Source organism: Saccoglossus kowalevskii, chromosome 16, assembly GCF_978046115.1.
Source record: "Saccoglossus kowalevskii chromosome 16, keSacKowa6.1, whole genome shotgun sequence".
NCBI classification, from domain to species: domain Eukaryota; kingdom Metazoa; phylum Hemichordata; class Enteropneusta; family Harrimaniidae; genus Saccoglossus; species Saccoglossus kowalevskii.
The window spans coordinates 13,016,532-13,032,233 of NC_140656.1; the positions used below are offsets into that span (position 1 = coordinate 13,016,532).

General features: G+C 34.5%; 1 protein-coding gene across 2 annotated transcripts in view; it reads right to left on the minus strand.

The window, feature by feature from the left end:
• The window catches only part of LOC100371895 (serine/threonine-protein kinase TAO1-like), a 38,090-nt gene that overhangs the window by 3,684 nt on the left and 18,704 nt on the right, over nt 1–15,702 (minus strand). Inside the window, exons 5-18 of one of the 2 annotated variants that reach the window (XM_006824268.3) lie at nt 14,813–14,858; nt 13,221–13,370; nt 12,639–12,699; nt 11,860–11,951; nt 9,465–9,640; nt 9,151–9,318; nt 8,683–8,817; nt 6,801–6,851; nt 4,562–4,906; nt 3,604–3,732; nt 2,777–2,971; nt 1,650–1,889; nt 821–1,033; nt 81–263 (exon numbers count right to left, since the gene is read on the minus strand). In XM_006824268.3, coding sequence (XP_006824331.1) covers nt 81–263; nt 821–1,033; nt 1,650–1,889; nt 2,777–2,971; nt 3,604–3,732; nt 4,562–4,906; nt 6,801–6,851; nt 8,683–8,817; nt 9,151–9,318; nt 9,465–9,640; nt 11,860–11,951; nt 12,639–12,699; nt 13,221–13,370; nt 14,813–14,858 — 2,184 coding nt within the window. The remainder of the gene's footprint in view (nt 1–80; nt 264–820; nt 1,034–1,649; nt 1,890–2,776; nt 2,972–3,603; nt 3,733–4,561; nt 4,907–6,800; nt 6,852–8,682; nt 8,818–9,150; nt 9,319–9,464; nt 9,641–11,859; nt 11,952–12,638; nt 12,700–13,220; nt 13,371–14,812; nt 14,859–15,702) is intronic. The other variant, XM_085491082.1, reaches the window with a different exon arrangement.

Below are 15,702 nucleotides of genomic sequence, written 5' to 3' on the forward strand. Positions count from 1 at the left end.
TTTAGCATTATTTCATGAAATGGTGTACAGCATTCTGGGTAACAATGCATGATGGGATACACTAGAAGAATTTCTCTCACCTTCTGCTCCAATAAAGCCCTTCGAAGAGAAACTTTTTCTTGTAATTCTCGCTTCTCCTTTTCGTGCTGACACTCAATTTGTATTTTTGTTTTGACTTGGTATGCGTTCAACTGTTCCATTTCAATTTCCAGTTGTTGTTTCAATTTCTCAACGTCAGTTTCCTGTGATTCATCAAGTTTTAACTAGGAACCAACAAAAAAAAAAAAAATATCTCAAACAAAGGCATCTGTGGTCTGCCAGAACATGAATGAATGGAGTGAAATTTCCTCAACAACTACTACCATAAAATCTGTATTAGAAGCAGCATCTCTAATAGAAGACGCACACACTTTTTTTGAATAATTGAGAACCAAAAATTTTTCATTTCTCATATGTGTAGATGCTCTAATAGAAGCCGCATCCCTCTGTTGCATTTTACCATTTTAATAGAAGTCGCAGCTTTTAATACAGATTTCACAGTAAATGTTGACACCAGACATGAAAGGTTTTTGATATATTTACACATGTGTTAGTGTAGAATACAAATGTTTCTATGGTCGAAAATAAGTAATATTTGAACGAATAAGTAGAAACCAAATTCAATTTTTTTGTTTATATGCTTTTCTATAGGAGATACACTTATAATAGAGCAAGTACAAGAGTTATTTTGCAAGTATATACTCCAGATAAGATGAAACCGTATCTATTTGAATACGATCAAGGTCATGAATGAATTTTTTTAACCTTGCATTTGACTCACCGATTGCGACTGTAACATTTCAGATATAGTTTGGTTATACTGCTCTCCGAGCTGAGATAATTTTCTTCTCTTGTCTTCTTTGAGGTTGTGTTTTACTATTTTCTGTTGTTCTCTAGGAGTTCTCCTCAGTTCCTGCTCTATCAATGCTTGGTACTGCTTTGACTGCGTTTTACACGCATCATGAAACTGCTTCCTGATTAGTGCCTCTTTTTGCTGCAGGGACAAAGAAATAAGGCTTAAATTTACAAAATATACTTGGCATACCAAGACAGTCAATGTAGATCTCCAATACATACATGTGTGAGACACACAAAACTCTGTCCAGATTTTATTTTAATTAATTTAGTCATTCTACTATGAAGACTTGCATTTTCCATACATCTGTTTCAGTTTCAGGTGATCTCCATTAAATTAAATTAACATGAACAATGTCATAAGTACAGTTATAATTACTTTTGTATCACTGAAAAATATAAACGAAGATCAAGATTGCAAAATAAATGCTTTTACAGTATTATTTCAACTGTGTGCTTGACTCGGCTGAAGTTAACGATAAGTCAATGTAATGGTGTCAGTTTGGTGTCTATCCAAAAAAAATAAATAAAAAATCAAAACATTGTCATGAAAATTAATTTGCATGCCATCCCTGGACGCTTTAGTAAGACGATAGCATGGTTATCATAGAAAATAAACCAGATAATATCGGGTTTTCAATAGACCACCAGAGCCACAAGCCCAACAGCGCCCTCTCCACTGAGCAAACAAAATGCCAAAAATATCAATCACTTAATCATGATAACTTTGCAGAACTTATAATAAGCGTACTCACTCGTAGGTTTTTCGGATGCTGTTTGGTTTCTAGGGCATGTTTCTTCGATAGTTCTCTCTCAACACGTTTCGTGTACTCCTTCTGATTCATGAGTTCCGTCATGTGTTGTTTCTTCATCTGTTCTATCCTCATGTCCTGTATCTGACGCATATGTTTGTATTCAAGATTCTGCGTACAGTCATGGTGTGACAACAACATGGAGTGGTCGTAGCTAGTAATCGCTTGTTTCTTCATAAGCTCCTGTGTGAGATAAATACAAATTCAAGTGACAATCACATGAGATGTTATATTTGCCAATATCAGTAGATCCTAATTATACTAATTTTAGAATTACCAATAAACAAAGAAGGTCTGGACTACAACATTATTGTTAGTGTACACAGTCACAATGTCAGGTTTGCATTTTCTATGGTAGTTATTATTTTATGGATTATGTTCCCTATACAAATGACCGTTAGTGTTCAAAGATTGACAGCCACACCACAGTATTCATGTATTCAGACATCCATGTATTTTCACCGCCTGGCAACCATCACGATAAAAACAAAGACCGAAAACTCTCAAGAAAATGTACTTTGGACTAGTTGTTGAGATTCTCCTGAACAGTGTAACAAGATTACCCTACATGTGCAACATATATAAATTTAATTGTTCAAGATTACTTCAAAATTGAGTTTGTGTTGTTTTCATGACTTTAGCTGTTTTCACCGGCTCTTTGACCGACGTTCCACAACAGCTCGCGCAGAGCCCATAGAAATAAATGGTCGAGTGGGGTGCGTCTTAGCAACATAGAACGTTCTGTGACGTATCTCCGCCCTTAAGGGTTGACCTGGTTTATAGATCATGAGATAAGATTAACAATTTAGAATTGCTTTTAATTTCATCTTTCATGAATGTTTTAAAAGTATTATAACTGAATTTCAGAAAAAAACACAGTCTTGTATATTACTGTACTTCACTATTAACTTAGTTCCTTGAGTGAGGAGGGTGCATAGAGTATGAGTAATAAGCTGAGAAAGTATGATACAATGTTCAGGCAGGCCATTATGTTATAAATTCGCGATTATACAAATAAATGCAAATTTACTCATTAACATAGTACCTGTTGTCATGGTGACACTACCTACCTCTCTCAATTGATCTTGTTCTAGTGAGTGTCTTGCCAGCAACTGACACCTTTTGAATTTTCTGATTTCCAAATCAATGTGACCTTTGTGGCTTTTCAACAGGCTATTCTCTGCTTCTTGCTGCTTTTGCTGTAAAGTTTCCTTGTGTTCTCGCAATTTCAAATCCTGGTCCCTTTTTGGTATACTTTCCAGTTCCTGTTAAGGTAGAAAATATGGTAAAATGGCAATTTTTGGTTGAAAAAAGTTCAAAAAATTATTTCAGTAATATTTTACAGCTCCTTTGTGCTGTTTTCTATGAATTTGTTGCCGAAAAATTACTGTAATAATTTTATAGCAGTTAATATTTTATTTGGGAACTTTTTAAAGATGCCTAGACATTATCAAATCATTGGTTCTGTCTTATTCCTGTCAATATAACTGCACAGCATACATAATGAATACTGTAAAATAAGTCTTTAGCCAGTGTGTTATTTTACCAGATTTAGCTAAGCTGTAATTTTGCTAACTCAAGATGTATATTTACAAAATTATTGTAAAATACTTTATTTTTGCTTGGAATTAATTTTCGCTATTTTTGTTGCAGGAATGATTCAGTGAAAATAACATCCAGTGAATATATCTTTTTTTTTCTATATTTTACATTCAACTCGTCAAAAATCAATGAAAATCAATTCCATACAAAAAACTCAAAAAGTCTTTCCAGCGAAAATTAATTCCCACTAAAATAAACTATTTGACAGTAAATTATATTTCTGTTAATTTGTGCATTGTCAAATATGCTTAAATGGCATGCAGATATTTCAAAGTCCTTGACAGCAATAACTCACTTTTTTTATTTGTTCTTTATTTTGTTTATATTCCTTTTTCTGAAGAGCTTGAAAGTTTCTTAGTTCCACATCCTGTAACTGTAATATTCCCTTGTACATTTTTTTCTCCTCTGTGGTGATCGCCTTGTTCTGCGGAAAAAATGTTATATTTGACATTGTCAGGGATATCAACAAGGTTACTGAAAATAAATCATGAGTGAATACCTCCCTCTAGGGTCAAAAATTGTACATTATTGTATTGACCATTTAATGGCCAGTACAGCTCAAGGTACTGTATATTCACCAAACTAGAAGCATATTTTACGAAAGATATGTGGTTGCAGACATTTCTACCCATCCCGAACAAGAGAAACTCACCAATGTCAAATATTATTTAAAATAAATAGTATCAGAGGTACATTACTTGGGGTTTGCAACTATGGTGACATGATACCAAAATCCCATTTCAATCTCGCTCTTGCATAAGCGTTTCAACTCAGAAAAATGCAAATGTGCATGCCCGAGGTAACTAGGATACTGGGATGTCCAGGTGGATCAAAATAGCTGCTCACGATATGACAGATTACGATAACTATATTTTCTGTACATTTTCGATGTATTACATTTTTTCATTATGAATGTGGTAATACATGTTTTATTGATTATTACAAATTGCCTATTTCATGTCAGAAGGTCGTAGCATCAGTCTCGCTATCTACGCGATGAGACTTGAATGGGATCTTGACATGATGTCACCATACAGTACTTTGCGCGTCGCAAACCCCAAGTAATGTACCTCTGATAGTATACAGTAAATAGAAATTTTAAATAAATTTTCTTTCATAGTTTTAACATGCTAAACCATGAATAATCTTTTTTGTGCCCATTAACAAGTTTATGGGAACTGATATCTGTGAAATGATTTACAACAACCCCTAGCAGAGAATCATTATCTATGTAAATATATGCAAATGTTTACCTTTCTGTCCAGCTCTAATTGGTGCCTCTGTAACAACTTCTCTAATTCCTTTCCGCTGGTGTGCGTCCCTTGTTCAAATTCTTTATCAAGCTTTTGCTTGTGTTCCTCCATTTCGGCAGCAACCTTATTTTCTAGCTGCTGTAATTGTTTCTGATGCTGTCGCCTCATTCGTTTGTAGCCAGTCATCTGCTCTCTCAGTTCGTTCTCATCCTTGTGTGCGTGCGCCTGGGCACTGACTATCGTCGTCGTACGTATTGTGGCAAAATTGTTGGCATGTATGGGGCTATGGTTGGGGGCACTGATTTCTGTTGGCTCTGTGTCGCTAGTCATGCTATTGGTGGAATTCTGAAAAATAAGCAGGATATTTATATTAGTCATCTTGTCAAATTAAAATGGTTGCTATGATACCATACTAATGTTATCTGAATCGCTCTCTGTCGGTTTTCCCCCAGTAATTCAAACCACTATGGCGATAACAATTTGCATACTAATTTGAATAGTCATTCCAAACGTAAATTGTAATGAGTAACGTACTTATTAAAACATGCACACAATAAACAGAAATAAATCACTATGGTGGTCAGGATAGTGACTGTGACGATGTCAAAACAGTGTTGTGGTAAAACCCCTGGTGGTACAGTCACAGTATCCTGGGGAGAACACTGGAATCCTCATCCCTTTTAATAACAAAAACAAATTCTAAACAGAACAATTTCATTACGATCAAAAGAATATCCACCGGAAATACAGCCATGGACAGAACAAAAAATAGACAAATATTATAGTAGGTTTTGTGCAGAAAAGAAATTCTGAAATAAAAATATTCGTAGTATCATATTTCCCAATATCTCAATTTCAATTTATCATACATAGTATTATAAGAGGCTGTTCCCTCAGAACAGTTTATATCTCCCTATCAGTTTCCGTGGCTACTTTATACTGTAATATTATTAAATGTGAACACTATATATCCATGCCCATATCACTGCATTATGACTGAAGGGTTTGAATACGTCAGAAATAATGTCTACAACAATATGTTTAAATTAACAATGTTATCGTACAATGAATAGTGAACTAAAATTAATATCTCTAACTGTGTCCTCTAAGAATTGGTATGACACGTCACTGACACGCGACCGCTATCGTTAATTAACAGACAACGAATTTGGAGTCATAGGTAATTTTTCGTGGACTGAGTGTTTTCACAGCGTATATGTGTTACACAATCCTTTTGCGTGTATCATAGCAAACTAAGTGTTGCATTGCATCACAAATCACCTTCTTATTTCATTTAGTAGAGTGACCCTGCATCCACAGCTCATCAATCTGGAAATCATTGGGTTCGAATCCAGGTTTGTGCTGCTTAAAAAAATTGCATCATTTTTAAATAATGAAGTTGTACTCGCCACTTGAAACATGTGACACCAAACTGAACATTAGTTTGCTTACCAGGAAATGCAAAAATAATAAAGAAGCCGGCTTTTTCCTAGTAAACAGGCGTTATTTAGAACAGCATTATTAAATGTGAACTGTGTAGAACAAGGACTAAGTAATTTTCGAGTGAACGCTGATGAGGAAAAAGTACTTTCCAAGTAAATGCGGATCTGAGGAAAAAGTACTTTCCAAGTAAATGCGGATCTACCGAAAACTAAGTTCCATCCGTAGAACAACGAGGCAAAGAGTAGTATACTGGTAACTATAGTTGTAGAATATGTTATTTGATAAGAAACAATAAGTTTAAGGAGAAAAAAAATCAGAAGAACATTTTGGTTTTATATTTTCTCGAACCCAACTTGAGTTTGGATTCTATTTTGACTCGAAATCCCTGTAAGATCTAAAGCCACTCCCACTACTAACAAGTTACAGTTCTTATCAATGTTTAACAAACGGTAACTGGATGTAGATCCAGTCTAAAGTGACGATGCAAAGCGAAAGACAGAACACGATATCTACAGACGCCAACAGGGAAGTAAGCGTCACCTATTGATGCCATCAAACTCAGCGAGCACAAGACGTACATGCATACAACATTTTTACAATCAGTTGAACCGCACTACAGCAGAATTGAACACTTGCTATCCTTAGAACTTAGACATGCTTACCGATAACATACGATTAGAAATTAAAGAAATATTATCATGATTGATACAAGCATTAAATATTAGAATAATAGTTACAATAAGACACAGTTAAAAGATAGCATGCCGCCAACATACAACAGCCGAGTGAAACTTACGAGACTAATCATGCTTAACTCGGACCATTTCCGTTCATTTATGTGCGTATACTGCATGAAAGATAGAAATATACAGTGGAGAGAGCAGAACATGAAATGAATTTAGTGTCATTGCAGTTCCGGGGTAAAACAATAAGCTTTCGGCGATATTATAAAATGGAACGGATGCTGTGGATTAACATTCCATAAATTGAAATCACAAACCATCCATGTATGTTTTTTGTTTTTGTTTCAAGTCCACGTCCAAGCTGAGTATAGACAACAGGAAGTACAGACGGTGAGAACTGTCTGAAAGAAATATATTTGGGGGAGGGGCTGTAATGAAATGAGAAATGGAGAAATAACAAGAGCGGGAATAAATTAAAGCATCGGTGAACTGTAGCAGCAAAAGCAAGCATGCTTCAAGTTAATTATTCAAAACCAAGTAAAATCAGTAAATTAAACAACATGGAGATTAGCATTAATTTAAAGATCGCAGGCAGATATAAAAAAAGAGTGATATTTACGATTGGAGAGCGGGTAAAGTGGTATGAGTATCTTTTGCGTACTCTTAGACTAGAAGGAGAAAACTGAGTGCAGCAAAGCTGCAGACGGAAAGAAGAAGAGAAATCAGGAAGTGAAGTGTGTGTGGCAATATAATAGATAAGAGTCTGCTACTAAGCCTGGATCGTTTCCGAGTACAACTGAATCATTTACACTACATGTTGATTTGTGCTTCAAAGAATGACGATTACCACCAGATTTACATCATTATTGAAAAAACGTATAGATGATAGTGCATGCATGGCAACAATCTGCACATCACTTTATTTACACTTGGCAATAAAAAATATAAATAAATGCATAAAATATAAAAGCAAAATACAGCAAATCGCTGACTTGTATGAAAATCATTGTGACTCCCTAGAACCTCAGTAAAAGTCTCTGTGACTTGAATACCCCAGTGAAAGTCACTGTGACTCCCTAGGAACCAAGTGAAAGTCACTGTGACTCCCCAGAACCCCAGAAAAGGTCACTGTGACTCACTAGAACCCCAGAAAATCACTGAGACTCCTTAGAATCCCAGAAAAAGTCAGTGACTCCCAATTTACAATTTCTGTCTCATAAAATAAAAGCCGTTTAGTACTGTAACATGACTCAGAATTTAAACTTTTACCAAGGTTCATTTGACAGGGAGTCATACAGTCTCTACTTCAGTCCTCATAAACACAAAATGGAAAATATTTTCCCTCACAATTTCACATTATTCAATTTCAATTTAGGACCCAGACAGAATTTGATATAACGTACAAGTTTTGAGAACTTTATTCCTTTAATTGTAATAAGCAAATGAGACTACTTTATGTAAATTAACAGTGAGGAAATAGTTAACCAACAAACACTATGCATAATCCCTAAAGGTCACACACATGTAGGTAATTTCTGGGGGTACTATTATCCTATACAAAATAGGGAAATTCTCACTGATGGAGAATTTGTCTCCCAGAAAGTACCAGGATGTGTGACCTTTAGGGGTCATGCATATGGTATATTGCAAAACAATGAAATGAAGATTTGAAATCAGGCATATGATTGAAGAATATATCAAAATTATGAATTCCAATCAATATTCTCCAATATATCAAGAACCAGACATTAGGGAAGGAGAGAAGGAATCAAGTGAATAGTTTCTGTATGTTAAAGAAATTAAATAATTTTCATGCAAAACTAAGGAAATATGGTGAGAAAAGTGGGACTGAACTACAAACATTAAAAGTGAACCCCTTAGAGTAACCAAGAAACCTGGGTGTAACACACTATGAAATACCAGAGGATTGAGTTATGCTGATAAAAACAAAAAGAAATGCGGGACTGGTCATGTGAGGGGGTACTAATCACTCACCCTGCGAATTCCAATTGATTGGTCTTCAACTTCAGACGTAGCCCCAGGCAAGCTATTAACACTACCGCTAACACTGCTACTTTGCTGGCTATTTACACTATTGGATTTCTGATCAGAAACTGGAAAGACGTGATCCTGAAAGGAAAATAGAGATATACAATAAAACATTGCAACGGTGTCGATATTATTGCTGTATTTGCGGTGTTTCGATATCAGTGAACTTTAACAATTATCCCACCTATCAGATTTCTAAATGACTTTACACACTGTCACATGATCATAAAAATTAATAGCATGTCCGTTAATGGTGACAAGAGCTTACTGAAACACTAGACTTCCAATCAGATAACAAGTTGCTGGCAGAATCAAGCAGAAGTTCTCGCATTGTAGAAACGTGCACAATGTGTATTACGGTTCTTTCTGTTTGAGGTACAAAACATCAAATATTATATATATATATACACTTACCTGAATTCCATCGTCCACTGGCAGATCATGACCAGCATTGTCAATGTAACCAAGTAATTTCTTCATTTTTCTGTAATTCAAATGATCTAGCTTCTCAACAGCATTTTTTGTCCTCTCTATCAGGTCTATTATAACAGAAGAAGGCGGGTCCTTTGTACAAAACTGTTTCTGTATGGGTAAATAAGAATAATTTGGGAAAATTAGAGCTATTTATTTCTGTTGGTAGTCTAAAATATTAAATATTGATAATTTTGCAGTTTAAATAATTTTGAAAGACTGATATAAATACACACCATGCCATGTGACATACTTACAGATAAAAGCTCTTCTGCTAGCGGCCGATCGAGAGGATCTTTTCGCAAGCAAGTGTCTACAAAGTCACGAAACGCATCTGACCATGTTTCGGCACTCAAGTTTGGCGGATCGTTCTGTGCTATATGATACAGTGCACTCATAGCGTTCATGTTGAATAGTGGTGGCTTTCTTTCCGCTGAACAAAAATAAATATATATATATATATACTGATTGTTACAAATTTCTAAATTAGCATCTCGATGTGTCATAGAAACAATAGATCACGGTTGATTTGAGGCGGCTTAATGCTATAGAGAAATCACAAAGTCATTGTTTCATCACAAATTCACAAAATAGTCTCGTTTATAGTCTGCACTTTCCTTCAGGATATTGAACACAAATAGCCTAATTTTTTTTTGAGTAAAAAATGAAAATCAACACAAATTTTGTCTGTTGGCTTTAAAATTAGGGTTCATTTCTAGGAACATTGAAAAATATAAGATAAAGGGTTCAGAAAAATTTGGGCGAGAAAGTCTAGAGGTTGAAAGGTTAGTTACTCATTGTCCTTAAAAACGAAGAATGTGTTGAGCTTTAACAGATTCCATGTTTTACTAAAGTAGAAGTGTTAATTTTGAATCAGTTATGCACGGCTCACAGGCGATGTCACATCAAGGGACATGGAACATTTTCCACACACAGGTTGATGCAGTAAGTGACAAATGAGAAAGTTTTAAACACATGAACTGATTTTACATTAATAGTATACTTTATATACATTTATTGCCAATTTGTGTCAAAACGTAGAAGATTATTTTCCTGAGGCTAGTGTTGATTAATGGCCATTTCATGGCTGTAATATCTTATTACAAACCTTACATTTTTTATTTCCAAAATAGTCACATACATCACAGCGTAATGAAACTCAACAACAATTTACCATTTTGAACAATTGTCTGATAACATAGCAATGATCCAGACAATAAAATAATCCAAAATACTGTAAAATGACTAATATTCACTAGGTTTAAATTTACAATTTCAGGCATATTCAGTGGGTTTTAAATTCACGGTTTTATCATTTAGATAATGTGTTCTATGCTAAATTTTAAATATTCACTGGGTTTTAATTTAGCACATTTTCCAGTCAGCGAAATAAGCGAAATTAAAACCCAGTGAATAATTAATTCTTTTACTGTAATCTCATTATATAACGAAATCATCCATAGTTCTTTGTAAATAGAGCATCTAACCAATATGTTACATGTTACAAGTTGAAAATGTAAATTATAGCAAATACTGTAAAACGCTTAATTTTTGTTGCTAGGTTTTTCATTGTTTGATAATTTAATGGAAAACTTGAGTGAGGACAACATTTTGTAAGTTTCTACAACAATACTGGTATTCTCACTGCTACACAATTGTGAAAATCTCACTGACTGAATTTGCACAAAAAAAAATTCTTTCATGAACGAAAAGCGGTTTTCAGTCATGGAGTAGCTTCAGCATCAAGTAGAATTATTTGGCACCTGAGGTACTTCAAGTAAATGGATGATTTAGTTATTAATTATCTGAATTGCCTCAAGAAAAAGAAAGAATGACATATTGCGAGTCAACTACATATGTCAGTGCAATGAATTGAAAATAAATCACATTACTAATTTGACGAATAAGGACTGAATCAATCATTTGTGTAAAACGACGTGAAGTATTATGTCAGGTCAACTAGTCATTACATGACAGCGGCAGCAGCGCAGGAAAAAATGCTGAAAGGAGAAGGAACTGACACAAATTTTAATTTCCTCAAAAAAAACAGGCTATTCTGGAAATTGTAGATTTGCATTAATTAGCGTCACGACTTATATCGATACAAAGATGAGATGCACCTTTAAAACGTTTCTTTTCAAATGAACCAATGCATAAATCTGGAATGCATTTAAAACATGTGAAATTTTATAATTAAATATATTCCGGATATTTCAGCTTATCAAAAATGAAAGTTAATTTTGCATTCTTGAAGTAATTTTTAATTGTGATACAACAATCAATAAAAATTAGCCATTCTGATATTTGGCATATTTAAAATTATATTTTTGAGTAATTTCTATATTGATTTTTGCCGTTCTGTGTTTGATGATAAAATTCTGAAAAAGAATTTACAAAACAATCCTGCCAGTCGATTTTAGCGAATATGTGTGAAAATACATAAATATTAATCTCTAATTATTTTAACAACTCTTTTTATTAACTAAACTGTCATTTTTTTGGTAGGTGTACGTTTATTCAAAATTAAAATAAAAAGGTTAACGATTTTGATCACCAAAAAAAAAAACATTTTTGTTGCTTCTTACAAAGTTCAACATGTTAATATTACACAAATCAAAGTCACTCCTGTTTCTTTGCAGATTTTTGACTTACCTAATTCAATACATGTAATTCCTAGCGACCAGACATCAACTTTTCCATCATACTGACCTTCGTCCATTGCCAATATGACCTCAGGAGCCATCCTAAAAAAACATTAAACACACATGTAACACATTAGCGGTACAATACTCTATTCAGTGTTGCATCTAATACATTCATTGCTCAGACAAGAAGGTAACAAATTGGTATAAAATGTCACTGACCTTTAAAAGTCATCAAGAATAACAATTCATTGGTGAATGTGGGGACTTGCGTTTTACTTTTTGTGCCGAAGAATCAACATTTGAAAGGAAACTCAACTGTTTGTAATATGAATACCAGTTTACAGCAACCATGTATTGACTTTTTAAACACTATATCGTCCCCACAAAATTCTTGATTTTTGACATTTTTCAACAAAAACAGTTATTTAATTTCCTGGCTATTCAGTCAAAATCTTTGACAAAATTTGGAAAAAAATTGGGTGGTTATTTTGTAAAAGGTGAAAAGAAAAGTAACAGTAAAGTTTTGAATGATATATTTCAATTTCCTGGCTACTCAATGATCATCTCTTTAAGCTAAGAAAAATTTATAACAAATTTCTGACAACCAGATTTTTTTCCCCGATTTCCTGTCCTTCAAGCATACTAAGTTACAGGACAATGTGGACGCTTGATTTTAATTGTCGTGATAATTTCATCTTTGTTTTATTTCAATGTTGAAATGTTGTTTTAAACAGAAAAGTCGTAAAGCGGCATATTCAGTTGCTGCGACAGATTGAAACTACTTACCAATATGGAGTGCCCACAAATGAGTTGGCCGGACACGCAAAGGAGGCTGAACCAAAGTCAGCTGTGAAAGAAGAAAAGAAGGAATTATGGTAGTTAGCACTCCAAGCAACATGTTACTTACTGATTGTACCAAATTTGTCTATTTTTTCCTTTAACTAATATTAAAACTAATGTATTAAACCATGACAGACAGTGAAATGACTTAATTTTTTGAGCAGCATAATTTTTCGGGACAAAATTGTGGTGCAACATTTTTATGTATTTTTTTAAAAACTGTTTTCATAATTTTGAACAAAATATACATAATTTCTATTTGCTACAAGTCATGATCAATATTTTGGAAAAACAACAAAAAAATGATGTGGGTTTAAAATGTGTGAATATTGACACCTGTCCTTGGTAGCAGAACACTACCAATTTTCATTGGAACTGGTTGCAAGATAACCCATAGAATTTATAGCGTTTCATCATGAATAGATGTGCCCCTTAATGACGAATATACATGTAGATGTTTGGGTCGGAAAAAAATCATGTAATAACTATTTAAAATTTACTAAACTAGGTACTGGACTAAAAACTCACCTAATTTAACTGTGCCATTATCAGTCAGTAAAATATTCCCAGCTTTGACATCTCTGTGAATTCGGTTATTAGCGTGGAGATACGCAAGACCTTTTAAAGCGTCGCTGCATATGGCCGATATCTCAATCTCTGCTAACGGCTTCTTGTGAACTGAAATGAGAATTTGGAAAACTTAAAATGAATGGAAAATTCAGAATTGTGGCTTGTAATTTGGTAAGTACTCCAAAACTCCAAAAATGTGATCGTCAAGTCATGAAACCTGGTCATTGAACATCGTTTTACTTTTCCGAATAATCGTGTCCATTGAGACCTTCGTGAATGGGATGTGAACGAGCAAAATATTCGCCAACATGACTTGTTGGAGACCGTGAAAAGTTTAAATACTTCCCCTACTCCAGTTTACCTTTCTAAAATTGCGAGTCAACAGCTATAGGGAAAAAAATCACCATTTTTTATTGAAATCAGATCGCATTTTAACATCGCGGTAATTCACTTCCGCATTGCGTTGAAAAAATTACTTCGTCAATAATCGGAAACCTTCGTCTGTACGACACAGCATTTTGATTGGTTAACGAAAGACGTGACCTATTAGGTCAAAGGAAGTTGTTCAGGTCAAATCATGATAGAAAACACCATGGCGGAAATTGCTTTGTATCGAGAGTTTGCGTACGATTGAAAACATTCCAACAAAGATAATGATAAAGATCTTGCTATTGACACTTTTCCCACAGACGCTACCCATTTTTGCACCGAAAATTCAGACGATATGTAAATCGAATTGTAATAAAATGTGTGTATTTTTATGAACATATTTGTTTCTTCATTGTAAAAAGTGTAGTGGAAATCAAAAAGACGTAATATTTCTCAAAGGCTGGCACTGTGAACGAAAAATGTAATTTGGATAATTTTTCGGTGTTGGAAAGATGGTTACAATTTTAAACCCCCCAAAATATTATCTTTTCTGAGGTGGTCCTCGAGTATAAGCCCACCCCCCTACTTTTCCTAATTTTACATGTTCAGGACCCTGGGCTTATACTCGGGAAAGTACGGTACTTCCCTTTTGAGGCTGAAGATTTTAATGTAAAATTTACATCATTGATAGAGACGCGATTATTGATGCATTGACAATTACACGTGTATTGAAATAACATGAATGTCACCAAGGAGGACATATCTCCCAAGATGATCAGGTCCGGAATGAGGGTGGGTATACTTCTATGGTATCCACATTCAAATATATCGGTGTCAGCCGAGTGAAATAATTTTACTGTTAAATATTACAGTAAAGAATAACTAGTATATTTGATCGCTGAGGTAGTAACTCATAACCATACTGCCCACGGTTATCATCCACAATTCAATTATTATGCAACACATGCTACACACGTTTGTAATAAAGCTATATGCATCTATTTATAGAAAGCAATTAGAAATGACAAAATAGATGACACATAGTGACCCTTGTACAATGCAGATAATAATTTTTTCAGATATATGATATATAACAATCTGATGAGATTTTCTAGGCACTCATTACAAGAGTAATATATAGGGAAGAGCCACTTGAAAAAAATCAATCAACTTCTGCTTACCTTCAATAATATCAGATGCCGACCCGATACAGTACTCCATTGCCAGCTGCAGAGATAATAAGCATTATTACGTAAGACATGGATGAAGCGGAAAGTACAGAAAAAAATTTTAATTTAAAAGTTTTTATACTGTGTGCCAAATTTCACTGTTATTGAATAGATACAGAACTCAAAAACATCTTAATAAAATTTACGGACAAATAAGAAACAAATTCTGAGTTTTGTGAAATGTGACAAAAGTTGGCTTTGGTTTTTTCATTCATGTATTTGGGTGAAAGTTGAAATTAATCAGACATTATTAACCACATGATACAGAGTTAATTTCAACCTTCACTATTGCTGAATTTACCAATACATCAATTCCCTCATGTTACTACAGGAAGTAACATGAAAGTACAACTGAGCCAGATACTGTGACAGTGGGGCAGTCAATGACAACTATGTCTTCATAATGTCACGGTGGGTCAAACTATCTGGCTACATTTACAGAGAAGGAAAGGTGGGTCAAACTATCTGGCTACAATTACAGAGAAGGAAAGGTGGGTCAAACTATCTGGCTACAATTACAGAGAAGGAAAGGTGGGTCAAACTATCTGGCTACATTTACAGAGAGAGAAAGGTGGGTCAAACTATCTGGCTACAATTACAGAGAAGGAAAGGTGGGTCAAACCATCTGGCTGCAATTACAGAGAAGGAAAGGTGAGTCAAACTATCTGGCTACAATTACAGAGAAGGAAAGGTGGGTCAAACTATCTGGCTACATTTACAGAGAAGGAAAGGTGGGTCAAACTATCTGGCTGCATTTACAGAGAAGGAAAGGTGGGTCAAACTATCTGGCTACAATTACAGAGAAGGAAAGGTGGGTCAAACTATCTAGCTACAATTACAGA